Here is an 18,658-nt window from a genome sequence, read left to right as displayed (position 1 = left end):
AATAAAGTTTTCCAAGTTTTTGAAAAATATATTCAGTATAGTATTATTTCTTTAAGATCTCAGAAAACCAGGACTCTGCAGATGTTGACCCTCAGGAGCATTCATTTACTCGGACCATTGATGAAGAAGCTGAAATGGAAGAACAGGCTGAGCGAAACAGGGAAGAGGGGCATCCTGAGCCGGAGGATGAAGAAGAAGAACGGGAACATGAAGTGATGACAGCGGGCAGTGAGTACACCCTTCTTCCTTCACAGATACACATTGTGGCATTCTTTCTGTTAGGGAAACTGGAGAAGAGAAAGGCAAAAATTTCTCTCTGTTTTTTCAAAAAGGATTTAATATTGTACTGGTGATCAGAATTTACATCACCTAATGAATGTTTCAGCTCTTAAAACTGTGCTAGTTCCATTTTGAACTATTGGATTGCCTATTTTGTGCTGAAAAGTTCTGAAAGCAGGCTTTTAGAAACAGTAATTGTTCCACTGAGTCTTATGCATGAAATGATGCCCGTGAGTGACTGGATAAGGTCATTCACAGTTTGTTTTGGAGGGTGCCAATTTGTCCATTGGCCTGACCGGCCTCTGCGTGGTGAGGAAGAGAGATCCTTTCTGCACTTACTAGGAGAACCTTGTTATTTTTTGTATGTTTACACTTTTAAGATTATAAATTTCATCCACTGACTGTACTGCCATTGTCAATAGAGAACAAGAATATACATGAGAATACTGTTGGCTGGGTGAATAATACTTCTCATACTTGTATATTCCAAGTCAACAGATAATTTTTAAAGATAATAATTTAGATGTTTAAAAGGAAATAGCAATACTGTTAATCACTTGTTAGTATCTTTTGAGTGATTTGGCTATTTCAGGTTAAAATGTGTATTCACTCTGTAGACTAGAACATTATGACTAGCTTGGTATTGGGATTGTCAGTATCTATCAATCAATTTGATTGACACTTTACTATCAATTTCTTTGTGTTCTTTTAGGGAGATGGTCCTAAACCAAAACCCATTAAAAAAACAAGAGGGAAAAGGGAATTGGAGATGGGGAAGGAGAATAATTATATTTTAAAAACCTAGGCTGAGGGAACCTTTGCAGTTAAACTTAAAACTTAGTTTAGAAATTCTGGAAAGCAAAGTCCAAAGGGGAAAACACAGTAACAAAATATAACCCTCAATTATAGTAAAAGGAAGTGTAATAGTCATCCAGGGAGCAGTAATTCTTAAAGCAGCTATGGTTTTTGAGCACTTATATTACCTGCTGGACACTGGGTCAAATGCTTCTCATAGATAAGCTGATAATCCTCACAATAGTCTAATGAGATGCACTCTAGTACTTAACCTATGTTAAAGATGGGCAAACTGAGGTTTAAGGAGGCAAAATTATGTGCTAGGGCCACTCTAATAGTAGCTGGAATTAGAGTGAAATCTGCCCAAAACTCTAGTGACCATTCTCTTAATTACTTTAACTGATTTTCAGCTTTGTACTCTGTTTGTTGCTGTGATTTTTACAGAAGTAAGAGACTTTAAGCAGCATATGAAAATATTGTCATAATAATTCTATAAAATACACATATAAAATCCATTTTTAAAGTTTGTACTTCATTATCAACAGATGAATCTAGTAATTTACCAATGTTTCTGCTTGAATTCCCAATAAGAATAGTGTCTTCATTTCAAATTTGAGCAAAAAATTATTTTCCTATTGTGAAGTATTTACCACTGCATCAGAACCTTATTAAAACCTAGTGACTTTTTATACTTGTGAATTGGGAAAGGTTGGTATCAGATAAGACATTCTTGATGATGCCACTTGACTCTGGAGGCAATCTTGGCTGTATAGTATAACCATATTATGTTTCAGCAAAGAACATTAGTGGCTGTGCTTTTTAGATGTGTTTGAGATATAGCAAAGTGTAGCTGTCAGGAATTATATATATAGACTTTAATACAACTTAGATTTTATGTTTCTTTTGTAACCTGATATTTTCATACTGAGGTCATGAACATTTCAGAAATATGCAATTATTTTTTTTAAAGATTATTTATTTAGGAGAGAGAGAGAGAGGCAGAGACACAGGCAGAGGGAGAAGCAGGCCCCATGTAGGGAGCCTGATGTGGGACTCGATCCCGGGACTTCAGGATCACGCCCTGGGCCAAAGGCAGGCGCTAAACCACTGAGCCACCCAGGGATCCCAATATGCAATTATTTTTATCTAACCCAGTAGTTTTGAAACTTTAGTGGAGCTCAAAATCAGCTGGAGGGCCTGCTAAAACAGAGATTGCCGGCCCCATGCCTTCAGTTTCTGATCAGAAGGTCTGAGATGGGCCCAGTAATTTGCATTTCTAACAAGTACCCAGATAATGATGCTTCTGGTCTGGGGCCACACTTTGGAAAGCAGTGATCTAACTCATTAATAAGAGTAGAAATAGAATAAATCAAATCTAAATTCTGTAAAGGCATAGGTACTTCCTGTTGTAATTTTTGTGAAAAGTTAATTATTTTACATGTGTTTAATATAGTTTTAACTTAGTTACTATCTGCATTTAATGTCTAAAAATAATTTTTCCCTCTTTCAGTAAGTTTTTGATCCAAACTTTATGACTATTTTTATTGTTATTTTTCTTTGCTCTTCTCTCCCCATGTGTTAAGACCTTGTTTTTGTGTTGCATGTTACAGAAATCTTTCAGTGTTTCCTCTCAGCCCGTGAAGTAGCTCGTAGTCGAGATCGAGATAGAATGAACAGTGGGGCAGGGTCTGGGACTCGAGCTGATGATCCACCTCCTCAGTCTCAGCAAGAGCGAAGGGTCAGCACAGACCTTCCTGAGGGTCAGGATGTATACACTGCTGCCTGCAACTCTGTGATCCATCGGTGTGCCCTGTTAATATTAGGAGTAAGTCCTGTGATTGATGAGCTTCAGAAGCGAAAGGAAGAAGGACAGTTGCAGCAGCCTTCAACAAGTGCTTCTGAAGGGGGTGGACTTATGACCAGGTGGGACTGACTAGAAACTTAAAATATTACTTGACTTTGTTACTTTATGCACTGAAATACTTGATTCTCAAAGTTGTAGTGGTCTTCTGAAATTAATACAGACATGGGGGAGGAAATACAAATTGACTAGGGTGAAATAACATATTAATGTAATGAAGTAATATAAAGAGCGATATTGACTCAGCCTGGAATATACATTTCTGATGAAACGAGGCATAATTTTTCATACATATAAACAATAGCAGTTGACAAACAGGAAGTTATTTGCATCTCTGTAATTTAGGGCATGCAAGTTAATTTAATGTAACTATAAAGGGTTTTGTGCATATATGAGTCAGGATTTCCCACTGACAGATATGATTACTTATCATTGTGTGTGTATTATCTCTGTGCTGCTAGTTCCATTCAATTTTATGTTCACTAACCATCCAAATTGAAAAACTTTTCTTTGTGCGTGTGAGACAGGAGCGAAAGTCTTACTGCAGAGAGCCGGCTAGTCCACACAAGTCCAAATTATAGACTGATCAAATCGAGGAGTGAATCTGATTTGTCTCAGCCTGAATCAGATGAAGAGGGTTATGCACTGGTAGGTATACCCAGATTCAGTAAAGAGGGATTTTTATTTTCAGGATATAGATACGTAAGACTTTGGTTACAGTAATATATGTTTGTATTAGAAATATAAGAGCTTTTTAAAAAAGAACTTTTAAGAGAAATAAGATAGCTGTACTGCACAGATATTTACCATCTATATGTTAATTATTCTCAGATTTCTGTCTTTAACTCTGACTTCTTCTTAAACTTCAAATTCATATATCTGACTTCTTGATGGACATTCCACCTGAAAATGAGGTTATCCCAATCTTAACCTATCCAAAAATAAATTCATCTTTCTCTCAAATCTTGTCTTATATTTCCTATATTAGTAGGTGATATTCTTAACTACCCAGGATTCATCTTTTGATGAAAATGATTTCATCATTTTCCTCATCTTTGTAAATTCCCATACTCCCTGCAGTTCAGTTAGTCAAGTCTTGAAAATTTTACCCTTAATTTGTTTCTAATATGTCCTTTCCCTTTTGCCACTGTTCTGTTTCAAACTCTCCTTCTCTTTTGCTTAGACTAATCCAGAAGGCTCAAACCTCATATTTTGTGCCCATCTTCTACATTTCACAAGTCTGTTTATAGCTCTATTTGAAATCGTTCAATAGCTCTTAGTTACCTACCCAAAAAACCCAGGACTTGGACTGCAGGTGAGATGATGATTTACCTAAGAAGCAGGAAGTAAAATATGCTATAGTGGGACAGGTAAATTATAGTGTGAAACCTGTCTAAGATATTGCTTCTATTTGAGTAGCTTTGAACTTAGAGTTCATAGCTATTCATTTTGGCTGTTTCTCTGTCTTGTACATGAATAATCTATATTTATTAGTTGACTTCTTTGGACCCTTAGTGTCCCAGAGAATTGTGTGATGGGAGGACATTAGTGCCTGTTGTGTTTATGGCAATATGTGAGACTTGGCATCTGGCTTTGATTCTACTTCTGAACAGCTGTGAGACTGGTCATGTCACATGACAGTTCAAATAGAAACTGGTTTTTTGGACTGAGTCGTCTCTAAGCTCCATTTTTAGCTATGAAATTTCTCTGTTTTATGAATTGAGATGATGGATGTGAAAATATTTTTGAAAGGTATAAAGTGGTACATGAACAGAAAGCTGTTATGTAAAAACATAAAAGATTCCTCCTCTAAAGAAGGCTTAACTGTGTCTTTAAGCAGGTTTCATTTTATCATGATGTTTTGTTTTTCTTCCTTTTATTCTTCATTACCATTTGTATCTTGTGCTCCCAGTTCACTTCCCAGTCTTACAGTTTCTGAGATTTCTCTGTTTATATTTCCATTCTGATCAGTCTCATTATCTAGTTTCCCCACCCTGTTGTAATCTTATAACACAAATCATGTCACTTCTTTACTCAAAACCTCCAGTGACTTCACTTTTTCTCAGTGTAGAAAACTTAGAAGGGCCTATAAGACTCTATGTTTGCTGGCCCCACTATCACTCTGATCTCTTCTACTACTGTCCTTAATTGATGACTCTCCTTCTATAACACTGGCATCTTGGCCTTTTTGTGACCATACCACACAACTTCTCCTTATCATCTTTACCTGACCCTTTCTTCCCCCTAGAATACTGTTGTCTGCCTGGCTAATTCCCTCACTTCAACTTTACATTCTGATGCTACTTTTTCAATGAGGCCTGCCTTGACTCCTCTTTTTTTTTTTTTTTTTAAATTTTTTTTTTTTAATTTTTATTTATTTATGATAGTCACAGAGAGAGAGAGAGAGAGGCAGAGACATAGGCAGAGGGAGAAGCAGGCTCCATGCACCGGGAGCCTGATGTGGGATTCGATCCGGGGTCTCCAGGATCGCGCCCTGGGCCAAAGGCAGGCGCCAAACCGCTGCGCCACCCAGGGATCCCCTGCTTTGACTCCTCTATTTAAAATTGCAGTTTGCCCTCCTTTCCTCATATTCACTCCTTGTCCACTTTGCTTTACTGGTCCCCCCACCACCACCACCCTGCACCTAACATAATCTACTTATTATTTTTGTTTATCAATAAGTTTCTGTTGTCCAACATTAGAATATAAGCTCCTTGAGGGCAGGAATTTTTGCTGCTTCATTTATTGCTATATTGCAAGCACCTATAGGCAGTCACTAAATTGTTTATTTTTTTTAAAGATTTTATTTATTTATTTATTCATGAGAGACACAGAGAGAGAGAAAGGCAGGCAGAGACACAGGCAGAGGGAGAAGCAGGCTCCATGCAGGGAGCCCGACGTGGGACTCAATCCCGGGTCTCCAGGATCACGCCCTGGGCTAATGGTGGCGACAAACTGCTGAGCCACCCGGGCTGCCCCTAAATTATTTTTTAAATGACTGAATTGCTGTTTAATCTATTTTGGTCAAATTTTGGTGCCCATTCTGTGCTTTCTACACTTTAATTCAGGTCTTTGGGGCAGCCCCAGTGGCTCAGCAGTTTAGCACCACCTTTAATAATATGTAAAGCATACTGTAAAAGATTGATAACTCATTTTTATTGAAAAGATAAAAGATGAGGATAGATGTAGTTAAAGCAACATACTTTTATTTTTATTACTATTTTTTTTAAGGATTTTATTTATTCATGAGAGACACAGAGAGAGGCAGAGATATAGGCAGAGGGAGAAGGGGAGCCTGATAGGGACTCAATCCCAGAACCCCGGAATCATGACCACTGAACCACCCAGGCATCCCAAAAGCGACATACTTTTAGAAAACAAACAATGAAATCTGACTTAGTCACAATAAGTTTAAGATTTACAGTTGATTTTGACCTGGGGCAAGAAGCTTAACTTTTCTGAGCCCTTGCCTCATTATCTTTGAAATGGGGAATAAAACTACTTGTTGTACTGGCTTCAACTGGGTTCTTGTGCAGAACAAGTTTGGTAATATAATTTAAAACGTTTAGAAATTATGTTTTCAAAAAAAATATGTTTTCAAAACATAACGGAAAGATCAGTAGAGGTGTGTTGCCCCTGAGATTTAATTGCCAAAATTGTTCATTTAGATTCTATACAATTTTTAAAAGATGAGTAAGCTCATTTTTGAAAAAGATTTGCTCTTGATCATCTTTCCTCATGGAATGTTTAGAAAGATAGTGTTGTGAAAGGTAGGAAAGTCTAGAATCAGAGCAGATTTTTTTGCAGATGAAAGGAGACCTGGGTTAAGCCTTCAGTTTAGAGACCTTGGTATAAGTGAAGGGGAACAAGCAGTGGGGGCAGTTTGGGTTAATCCAACTAAAATATATTATTCTTCTGTTTGAGGTTATTCAGGATTACCATTCATATCCTTGATATCTAGTAGTAGTTCATTTATCCTGAATTATGAGTGGATGAAATGCTTTCTTAAAATAACTAAATTTAACCAGTTAATACTAAGTCTTTATCTTTTTTTTTTCCTTATTTTTTTTAAAGATTATTTTATTTAAGAGAGAGAGAGCACAAACATGAGTGGGTGGGGCAGAATAGGAGGGGCAGATTTCTCCTCTTCTCCAGAAGAGGAGGGAATATCAAGAGGACTCTGCATTCATTGTGGAGGTGGATGCAGGGTTCGACCTCATGACCCTGAGATTATGACCTCAGCCAAAACCACGAAATGTTTAACCAACTGAACCACCCAAGTGTTCCATCTTTATCTTTCTTTTATAAAGAGTGTTACATGAGGGGCACCTGGATGGCTCAGTCGGTTAAGCATCTGCCTTCAGCTCGAGTCATGAGGCCCTATAATCAAGCTCCTGTGTCAGGCTCCCTGCTCAGCGGGGAACCTGCTTCTCCCTCTGTCTCCTCCTAACCCTGCTCATGCTCACTCACACACACACTCTCTCTTTCTCTCAAATAAATAAAATCTTTTTTTAAAAAGAGTGTTACATAATATACTATATGCTTCTTTTAATAAACAGAAAAACCTCAACAAAGTTAATTAAACCTAAGTTTAACTATTTGTTAGTTGTCATACCAACATTTTGTACTATAATATCTATTCCTTCTCCCCCTTATTTCTCAAAGGATTTGATTTAGTATTTAAAAATAAATAATTTATAAAAGCATAAATTAGATGAGTGAATTAGGGCTGAAAGAAGATGAGAATTAAAGCTCTCAGAAGTATACACCTCAGCACATATCATGTGATGTCCTGCTAAAAGTGGATCACCAAATAGGAAGAGCAAATAATGACTTACATGATTCAGTGTCTAAAAGATAGAAGCAAACCAGTTGTTCAAGGGAAACACAGAAAGTTCTGGTTCTGAGGCCTGAGATAAAATTCTTCCATGAACCCTCATGATGAAGGTACTGTGTGATAGAAATGTTCTATTGCATGATGTCTTCAGGAGCTGTTGTGACATTTGGTATTTTGTCCAGCACCAAATGATCTGACACTATACTTATTTTTGGTGTGTGTGTGTGTGTGTGTGTGTGTGTGTGTGTGTAAGACAAAATGTGTTTATCCACAGTGTAGGTACATGTGTCTGTGTGTGACCAAGTTACAATTTTCTATAACGGCATTTCCTAAATCAATCTATTTTGTCATTTCTTCAGCCTTTCTTCTTTGCCACAATTTTTTTTTATTGTGTGATAGAATACAAATGAAATTCCTAAGACGATAATGTCAAGTCCGTGCAAAAATAAGCTGTCTATGGGTTGTCTTTGGTTGGCTGCATAAGCAAAGTAGATAGTTGTCTATACCCCCGCCCCAATGGAAATATACTTCTTCTTGAAAGCCTTCATTGTTTTATAACAGTCTGCAGTTTCACCAATTTGAGATTTCTATATTTAACAGGCTTTTAAAAACATTTTAAAATCTTTTAAAATACTGCTAGAAGGTTTAGGACTGTTATTTTTCTGTTAGTATGGATTCATCAGATTCTCTTCCTCTAAACACCTAGCGAAGACTAGTGAGGCTTTTGAAAAGAATGTAAGTTGAGAATAGGGCAAGTAATAATTTTTGAGAATGGGACTTTACTAGTGGGAGCTTTAGACATCTAGAGGGTATTAATAAGATCATAGTGTATTTGGAAAATAAAAGACAAAGGTTCCAAAGAAGAAAACATGACAACAAAGAAAAACTTCTGCTACTTTGTAATGTTTGTTAGTGTATACCTTGACTTTGTATTTTAGTATCTGAGAGTTACATACTTGGACTTTCTTAGAGCTGTTTTCAGTGGGTTTTTAAGGACTTTGTATGTTAGTCTGATTTGAGTAGTAAGTAGCACATTGCTATAATTATATATATTTTTATTCTAATATTAAAACATATAAAACAACTAAATTTTATTGTTTATTTTTAACTTAATAGAGTGGAAGACGAAATGTTGATTTGGACTTGGCATCATCTCATAAAAAGAGAGGTAGGTATTAAGAAATTGAAAATCTGGTTAAATAAAGTAGCTGTTTTTATATCTGATGATTTAGATATGATTGTCATTGAAGCATTATTGCAGAAACAAATTTAGAAACATCTTGAAAGACTTAAAAGGAAGATCATTCTCTTTAAAATATATACCCTTTTAAAATATAGAAGTGTCTAGGATTAATAATCAGTTCTGTTTCTCATTTGTCATGTGTTTTGACTTTGTAAAAAGTCCTATGGAACGCCAGAAGCAGTGCTTTACGTTACGGGGGTTATGTACATGATTTGCCATGTTTTAGTTCACTGGTATAATTGCCATAGTTGAAAAGGTGTTTCAGGGAGAACTCTCCTCCATTCACCCTCCTACATATGCATGCACACTTTAGAAAGTTTCCACTTTTTTCCTCTGTTCTGCTTAATATAAAGCATGTAAAGCATGAACTTAGGATTTCTAGGCAGAAATTTTCCCATGAGGAACAGTTTTAGAGTGCTATCAGGCATTAATTAAGCTTGTTTGTTAGAAGCTCTATCTTAGTGAATAATATACTTAAACTCTTGGTTCTATATACAAATATATGGAAAGGACAGCAGTTTCAGAGAATCTAAATTAAGGATAACTGAAAACTGTCCCAAATATTATTCTCTATTAATTGATACTTTTATTAAACCCATTTATACTGCAGTTGTGAAAATGAGATGTCTAAAATTGGCACTAGTGGCAATTTTTTAAAAGCCTGTGGCAAAATATCTTTCCTATGATATTAAATCTTCTGTACTTCAAAAGGAAACCCTTAAAAAAAAAAAAAAAGGAAACCCTTCTCTTCATAGCTTCCTTGGCAGGATGTTAGGTTCCCCCCATAGGAGAAAAACTGAGAAATGAGGGAAAACTAAGGAATAAGGGGAAGAAAAGCACACAGTTTTTTCGTTTTTGTGTTTATAACTTAGAAGAAGAAATGTTGGTACTTCTATAGAATAAAATATGACAATATTTTGTCTTTTAATTAGAATTAAAATACAGAGAATAATTTTTCAGAAATATTAGGAATAATCACTAGAAATTTCTTTCTTGGAAAGTCTTTGGAGAGTATGACATAGCTGTTGGGTTTCTAAAAAATTTTAAGGTATTTGTGATATGAAGAAAATTAAATAATGTTTAATGTGTAATATGTACTTTATTATTTTCTAATTCTTTGAAAATTGGCAGTTCATGTGCCATGATTAGCGAGAGAATCCTTTTCCTTAACCCACCTGACTTAAGAATTAAATTTTTGGTTAATTCAGGTGAACCTTGTTGTTAAAATTTCTATTAATGAATGCATATCATTTGGTGCTAGAGAGAAGATGATTCCAGACTTAAGTAGCATAAGGGATCCAGTCTGTAGTTAAAGAGCCGCCTACTATACTAATTATATTTAAATATGATAGTCCATTAGCTAAAATTGTTCTTTTCTCTCAGATCCTTATCTTGTTTATGGAAATACAAATGTGAGATTTAGTCTATATTAGCAGTGACAGCATGTGGCAAAGTAATGTGTAGAATAAAATAGAAAATGGTATATTTATCTTTGAATTAAGCATAGCCTGGAATTCGAGTGTAAATTCCTTAGGAGAAATTATGATTAACACTTAAGAATTATTTTCTTAGAGTTGCTACCTGTTCAAGTTTTCAAATAATTATCTTATATGTAGATGTGGAGTTTCTGTAGTTTTAGATCTAAGTAAATACAAATGAATTAAACTGTTAATCTAAGTTTTGTTTGTGGATAAACCACCTTTTCCAAAAAGCTCAAGGTAGTACTGAAATCTATTTACCTGTTAGAATTTATTTTGTTTAAAACATAGGACCTCATGGGAAAAGTTTTTTTTTTAATTACCCACTTAGGAAATTATGATAAGGAGGCAAACTAGTTATATAAATTTTTATGATATCACTTAATATGGTGCCAGTTTAGTAATCATTACATTTTAATGTTCTCAGAGAAGAATCTGCTGATGGCTTTGTTCCTAGGAATAGGTGACTAGAAAGTAGAAATACTATTTTAGGAAGGACAGTGAAAATAAGTAGTTTTCAATCTAATGAATCCTAGAGCTTGTGAATTAAACAATGAAAATGTACACTTGTTAGTTTTATTATGGATTTCTTTCTTTAAAGAAATAGACATTGAAAATACATTTAGGAGAATATATTTTGAAAGGAATTTTTTTAAAGATCATGTATGTTTAATGACTACCTTCTAACCACAGTGGTTTTTAAATTTTGTTTTGCTCTTAAATAATGGTAAAACAAGCTACCCTATTTTTTCATTATTTATTGCCAATATGGACCAGATGCTATAAGCCTTTAGTATGCCTATCTTCAGTAGGGCAAATGAACCTACCATGTCTGAGAATTGTTTAGGGCCATTTAGGTGTTGTGATTCTAACTTGAGCAATGGAGGAAAAGTAATGTCCAGCCAAGTGAGAATTCTTCTACACACTTGTTAATCCCTTTCTAATATTTTAAGGAGGAAATGTGAACTTTCCCCCTTATATAGCTTTTATAATAATTATTCTTGGTGGTCCTGAGTTATTAAAACCTAATAAAAAATTAGCTATAACAGCAGTTAATTATGTCCCATTTACTGAAGTTAAATAGTTATATCAGTAAAAATTACTGGTTGTATACAGTTTTTAGTTGCTCTTATTGTACTTCCAGAAACTGCTCCTTAGGAGTGACTTGTGCCTATCATTTCAGTATTTGGCATTGGAAATAACTAGGATTTGGACAGCCCGGGTGGCTCAGCGGTTTAGCGCCGCCTTCACCCCAGTGTGATCCTGGAGACCCGGGATTGAGTCCCATGTCAGGCTCCCTGCATGGAGCCTGTTTCTTCCTCTGCCTGTGTTTTTGCCTCTCTCTCTTTGTCTCTCATGAAAAAAATAAATCTTTAAAAAAAAAAAAAAAAAGGAAATACTAGGATTCATGCTGTTGAACCAGGATTGCTTCTTCTGCCCTCACTCCCGTTAATGTTTCATAGTTGGTTCAAGCAAGCACATATAGTAGGAAGGGGTAGAGCAAAGTGAGCAAATAAATTTAGTTCAGTCAACTTGTTCAGCTCTATGGAGGCATAGAAGCTAAATTCTAAAGCCAAAAGGTCATAAATTACTTTAAAAAAGAGATAGGTGGGCAGCCCCAGTGGCACGGCGGTTTAGCGCTGCCTTCAGCCCAGGGCATGACCCTGGAGACCTGGGATCAAGTCCCACGTCGCCTCCCTGCATGGATCCTGCTTCTCCCTCTGCCTGTGTCTCTCTGCCTCTCTCTCTCTGTGTCTCTCATGAATAAATAAATAAAAATCTTTAAATATTAAAAAAAAAGAGATAGGTGAAATATATTTCTGTTTAGTATATTAGAGATAGTATGACATTTGCGTTCTTTAAACACCTATAAACTGCTTATCTATGCCAGTCATCATCATTCTGATCGCTTAAAACATACTAACAAATTTAATTCTTATGGCAGCTTGTCAGATTTTTTTGGCAAAGCCTGTTAAATGTGTTGGTATTTTGGTACTTTGAAAAATACTTAAAGACTTGTTGTAGTTGTGTTGAACTGAGCTCATCCTTCACTGAAAGATACCTTTTTGCAGTTACTTAACTGTAGTTTTCATACTTAAGCTGAAGCTGATTGCAGTGAAAAATGGTGGGAGGGATACCAAAGCAACATCAGCAGTCTTCTTAGTTAAAATATTACATGGTTTGATTTTTTTACTCCCTAAGTCTTTAAAGTGTTAGGGTTTTACAGCTATAGTAATACTGGAAACATTTATCAGCATGTGTGTTTTGTGGTTTAACATGTATGGGTGAAATGCTATTGTAACTATGCATTTCAAATTAGATTATATGAAGAAGAGCAAATGTAAATGTTGTCTCCTGTATCAAATTTCTCCTTTTGTCTTCTGATTCTTGTGTGGTAGTGTATTTACTCCTTTTTGGCCAGTTGAGCCCCAGAAAAAAGAAGAGCTTCAAGCAAGTACATGATGGCATGTTTAATTTTTTTCCCCTTTTAGCTTGCCTACATATTTTATGGTTTATAAAGTATGTATTGCAGCTCTGCCATGTTCATTTTGAAAATTCCATTTAAGAACCAAAGTTGTAAGGACAAGTAAACAACCTCAAAAATTTCTTGTTAGACTATATTTTCTTTTTATAGTTAGATGAGTGAATTAATACTAAGTAAGAACTGGACTTAGTCACCATTACTCTACAGAAGCTTTTGTTGTACTTTTCAGACACAGTATTTCCTATATTCAAATGAAACAATTTGAATAAACCAAAGATACCAGGTTGTTAAAAAATTTTTTTAAGACTAAGAGTTTTTTCATTTCTCATTTCCATAATGTAAGTTTTTGTTTTAAAGTATTTTTTAAGTCAGCCTAAATATTTATTCTATTTATTTATCCTAATGCTTTCATATAATGTTTTTCTTGTTTTTTCTTTTAGTCATACAAAGTTATGTTTGAGTCATATATCTAATAAGTTGCATTTCTTACATTGGGGTCAGCAAACTATGCCTAGTGAGCCAAGTCTGGCCTGTTACCTTTTTTTGTAAATAAGGTTTTTTTTTGGAACATAGCCAACACTCATTTGTTTATATATTGTCTATGACTGCTTTCCTACTACAGCAACAGAGTTGAGTGGTTGTAGTACATACCTTTATGACCCACAAAAACCTAAAATGTTTACTTTCTGACACTATACAAAAAGTTTAACCCTGGCTTTAATTTATAAAGAGGATTTTAATTGGTTGTCCACTCATTCCTAGAACATTTTGAGGTATGTTAAGGCAATTACTTCTTTATATATTCTTCACAGTTGAACCTTTGTGCAAGCAGGCAATTGACATTTCCATGGACTAGTGACTCATGACTTTGATTAATAACAGGAGTATGTAAGATCACTTCCCTCCCATAAAATTAAGGAATTCACATTATTAATTTAACAGATCGATTTTTTGAGTCTCTTTTTCCTCAGTTGGAAATTGAGTTCTACATAATTTTCAAGGTCTCTCCTACTTCTGTGGTTCTAACACTAGCTTGTTGCACATATCTTTTTGATTTTGAAAAGTAATTTGTAAGTATTGGAAAACAGAACTTTTTATTCTGAAATGTTATTATCGAACAAAGAAGTTCAGTGCAAAGAGCCAAAAACTATCATTTGTAACTTAAGGCTATTTCCAGATTCTGAATTTGGGGTGCCTAAAGAATGGAAAATGATTATTTCTTTTTTTAAAATTACCTTCTGCTTTATTCTTTAAATGTCATTTTTAATTTAATACATTATCCATCCTTGACATTATTCTTTGGATTTCTTTATTCTTTTCTAACTTACATGAAAAAATACTTAGCTATACAGTTTGGGAAGTTTTTCAGATTATTTTTCATGCTTAGTAAGACTGAAAATTCAGCATTTTTTAATCTTAAGAATTCTTGCTGAAACATGGAAGGCAGATAAACCATATATTTGTTGCCATTCTAAATTATTCTAGTAGAATGCTTATAAATTATTTTAGTTACTTTATAATAGCTGAATTTCTACATCTGATTTTGAAGTCCTGGGTTTTACTCACACCAGAATACTAAGTCAGAAATAAGTCAATATTGTCTTAATTTGTTTTCTCTGTGGGCATTAGTGTTTTAAGTAGTTCTCTTCCCAAGTCTTTTTCATCTAGTAATGCAACAAATATAATCTTTGGAATGCATATTTTATTGGGTACAGTAAGATGCATTCCTAATAGAAACATTTGGTATAGTTACATGATAGGACATTATACAGCACTCGTACAAATGAACTGTGGCTACATGCAATAACGTGAGTGCATATTAACAGTATTATATTGATGGAAGAGAGTATGCCCGAAAAGATGACACAAAATGATATTTTTTTTATAAAGTCAAAACTCACTAAAACTAAACATATTTGTCTTAGGACTACATATAAGATAAAACAATATTTAGCATTAATAAAAGCAGAAGAATGATAAACCCAGATTAGGGATAATGACAGCCTTAAATAGGAGGAGATAGGGAGAGATAGGTTGGATAGGTAGATATAAGTTAATACCAATTTTCTAGTTCTTGTGTTCACAGTTATTATAAATAAACACAGAAGCAGGCAACGTGTGGACCAATGATGAGAGTATATCATGAGCCGAGGATTATGATTAATCTAATTCATGTACCTGAGATGAATTAAATTTAAAAAGACAAAGCTTGTAAGAATTGAACCATTTATATTGGCATGTGACTTGGACAATTGTTGAGTTCAAACATATTAACATATTTGTTGTCTTACGTTTTACTCTATTAGTCTACAAAATGCCCACTGGCAAAACTAATGGTATTCTATCTAGCAACTGTTGTGGCATCAGTTGGTAATTTTAAATAGATACCATTTTACAGTAAATCTCATATATTCTTGTCTGTGAAACTTTGCTTCTTCTATATAGGAGTTTCACAACCTGCAATAAATATGCATATGACACAGTGAAAGTATTCCTTATATTAATGAAACCCAAAGGGTGATGTTTGTGTCTCCTTTTTTGTGTAAGTTTACTTGCCCTTCTATATTCATTTTTTGGTAATGTTTCATTGTAGATATGTAGACACTTTGCTCAGTTTTAACGTCCTCTTTGCAAAAATAATGTTAAATCAGATGAAGCCCTATTACTGTTAGGTCTTACTAGCAGTGTTCCAAGTGTCTAGTACTTTTTTGTTCATAAATGATGGCCTGGTTTAATACTGCAGAGCATTTTAAGCTAAGCATTTTGAGAGCAGCTTCTGCCTTTCTTTTTCTTGTGGCAGCGTGTTGCTAAAGCGCTTACAGAGACACTGATACATCAAACAGGGCTTTCCCTTTATTTTCTTACATTGCTCTAGTTTTTGTTTGTTTGTTGTTTTTTACCAAAGCATTTTGCTCAGATTCACGTAATGCATGCATGTTTTCAAACATGAGTGTCCATTTCTCACCAGTTGGTATGGTAGCAGCACTCAGCCCTCGTCTAGTTTCAGAATGTATGCTCTACCTGTTGTCACTGATACACGTTTGTTCTGTTTGTATGTAGGTCCTCTGCATAGTCAGTTGGAATCCCTGAGTGACTCTTGGGCTCGCCTGAAACATAGCAGAGACTGGTTATGCAACTCTTCTTACTCCTTTGAGTCTGATTTTGATCTGACCAAGTCTTTGGGAGTTCATACTTTGATTGAAAATGTTGTAAGTTTTGTGAGTGGAGATGTGGGGAATGCCCCAGGTTTTAAGGAACCGGAAGAAAGTATGTCTACAAGTCCCCAGGCCTCCATCATTGCAATGGAACAGCAGCAATTAAGGGCAGAAGTAAGTGTTGATACTTACTCCTCATGAGGCACTGTGGAAACTTAAATCACTGAATGTACAATAGTAGGAAAAACTTCCTTTTCTTCTACTTCCTTTTCCCTTTCCTCCTTCTGAACTTTTTGATGTCACTATCATAACTAAAACAGTATAGTATTTTGTTTGAAGTGGACAAAAATACATTTTTAATTGCCATCTCTTAGCAAGAGCCAGATACTTTAATCATGTCTTTCCTTGTCTCCTAGAAACTAGAGTGAGACTGGCTGGTGAGCATAAATATTGGCTTTTTAAAGCCCCCAGTTTTGACCCATTTGTCTCTACTTAAAAGGGGCTAGATTAGAACACCACAGTAATAATGATGAATACTAAAATTAGTGAGCAAAACTGTAAGGAGGCATAAGATGTCTGTATAGCTTATCTTCCTCAAGATATTTATTAATTATTCTGGTTTTAACCTGTACACAAATTCTTTAATACTCTTCCTTTCAGGAGCTTCATTCCACCTTTCTTTTCCAAGGAGGCTGGATTTAGTAGCTCAGGGCTTACAGAGTATTAAAAAAGGGAAAAAATTAGTAATCTTACATTGCAGAAACCCAGCAGACGTTACCTTAACCAAGTGATCAAGATTAACATCATCATTTATAAGTTATGATAATATCATGCATATCTGAAAATAATGTAATGAAAAGAAGACTTTATGATATTTTCCCCCAAATCCATAACTCTAGTCCAGTCATGAGAAAATATCAGGTAAACCCAAACTGAGGGACATTCTATAAAATACATAAATGGCTCTTCCAAAGGAAAGATGGAAACTGTCACAGATTAAAGGAACCTAAGGAAACATGACAGTTAAATATAACAGGCCATCTGGGATTGGATTTTGGAACAAAAAAGGGACATTATGGGTAAACTGGTAAAATCCAAATAAAGCCTGTGGCTTAGTTACAGTGTTGTAGCAGTGTTCATTTCTCAGTTTTGATACATAGTTACCTGAGGTGATGACCTTAGTGGAAAGTAGGGGGAGGCATACAGGAAACATCTGTACCATCTTTCAACTTTTCTGTACAGTTATTAGATGTATAATTATTTCAAAATAAAAGGCTTTTTTTTTTTTTAAAGGGTAGACTGATTGGCCACAGAGGTTGGTGGGTATTCCTAGGGAAGGTAGAGCCAGATGTTCAAGAGAACCACAGAGAAATCTTTCAGAAAAACCTTTTCTAATTCTTGATTAAATAGTAGTCATTCTATATAACTCTATATAACTCTATTATAAGTGAAGGAAGCAATAATCATAGTACCTTATGGTTTTGAAACCTTCACCTATGTATCCTCATGAGCATCACAATAACTATGAGTAGGTTAAAGTATTACAGTAATAGCCTCATTTGACACATGACAAAACTGAGATTCAGGAAGTCAAATGAGTTTCCCAAGGCCACATAGGTCTCTTACACCCAAATCTATTTTACTCGTTGTCCTGTGTAGCCTCTTTTATACTGACATATGCTTATAGAGGTCTTAGAAATATTTTTATTTTAAAAGTCATAATAATAAAATGTTTAAGAGAATAGATTTCTAAGAAATGTCAGAGTTTTCTGTGTGCTAAGTAATACATGATCTATGTTGGAATTCCTTTGGGTCTCAATTCAGGAAGGACTCTAAAATATATTTATTTTACTTTTCTCAAGCTTCGTCTAGAAGCACTTCACCAGATCCTCGTTCTGTTGTCTGGGATGGAAGAAAAAGGTAGCATCTCTCTGGCAGGAAGCAGGTCAAGTGCAGGCTTCCAGTCATCCACACTGCTCACATCTGTGAGGCTGCAGTTTCTAGCAGGTTGTTTTGGTTTAGGCACTGTGGGACATGCAGGAGCCAAAGGAGAGAGTGGCCGATTGCATCACTATCAGGTGGGTGGTGGATCTGTTGTCGTGAGGATGACACCTTGCAGTACATTCAGATTATAATTTTATTTTATTTTATTTTATTTTTTTACAAAATCAGTTTAATAATGCTGAATGTTCTGGTGTTTAAGATTGAGGTTTAAAGGTAAAAAGACTTTTAAATGACTCAAAGATATCTCATTGGTTTAGTTTCCTGAGTAATAGTATAGTTGGGATCAGGTGAGCATCTTTACTGTTGTTCTTATAGATTCTTTGCTGGCTCAGTTTTCTTAACCCTTAGCCAAATTGGAGAGAGATAGATCTAATTTGGGATAGAGATTAGTGTTTGGGAGGATGGATTTCAAGAATTTGCATTTGCATTTAATCACTTTACCTAGTTTCTCTGGTGGCTTGAAAAAAAATTCTTTAAGTGTTCTCTTTATGTCTTCCCTATTTAGAGAAGAAAAATTGCTT

The 18,658-nt window shown here is 35.0% G+C and overlaps 1 protein-coding gene and 1 long non-coding RNA gene across 15 annotated transcripts in view; one reads left to right on the top strand and one right to left on the bottom strand.

Moving 5' to 3' along the window:
* The window catches only part of HERC1 (HECT and RLD domain containing E3 ubiquitin protein ligase family member 1), a 183,827-nt gene that overhangs the window by 86,417 nt on the left and 78,752 nt on the right, over positions 1-18,658 (top strand). For 9 of the 12 annotated variants that reach the window (XM_049104117.1, XM_049104121.1, XM_049104125.1 and 6 more), the window contains exons 22-27: positions 57-228; positions 2,658-2,997; positions 3,463-3,583; positions 8,889-8,940; positions 16,039-16,307; positions 17,996-18,211. In XM_049104117.1, coding sequence (XP_048960074.1) covers positions 57-228; positions 2,658-2,997; positions 3,463-3,583; positions 8,889-8,940; positions 16,039-16,307; positions 17,996-18,211 — 1,170 coding nt within the window. The remainder of the gene's footprint in view (positions 1-56; positions 229-2,657; positions 2,998-3,462; positions 3,584-8,888; positions 8,941-16,038; positions 16,308-17,995; positions 18,212-18,658) is intronic. The other 3 variants (XM_049104126.1, XM_049104128.1, XM_049104124.1) reach the window with 1 other exon arrangement.
* The window catches only part of LOC112675791 (uncharacterized), a 39,228-nt gene continuing 20,720 nt past the window's right edge, over positions 151-18,658 (bottom strand). For 2 of the 3 annotated variants that reach the window (XR_004810669.2, XR_003146061.3), the window contains exon 5: positions 151-287. This is a non-coding gene — a long non-coding RNA (uncharacterized LOC112675791). Of the gene's footprint in view, positions 288-16,820; positions 16,846-18,658 lie in introns of those variants that run through there. The other variant, XR_003146062.3, reaches the window with a different exon arrangement.

Source organism: Canis lupus, chromosome 30, assembly GCF_003254725.2.
Source record: "Canis lupus dingo isolate Sandy chromosome 30, ASM325472v2, whole genome shotgun sequence".
NCBI lineage: Eukaryota > Metazoa > Chordata > Mammalia > Carnivora > Canidae > Canis > Canis lupus.
Note: the sequence above shows the minus strand (reverse complement) of the source record. Positions and strands in the feature narration are given on the sequence as shown.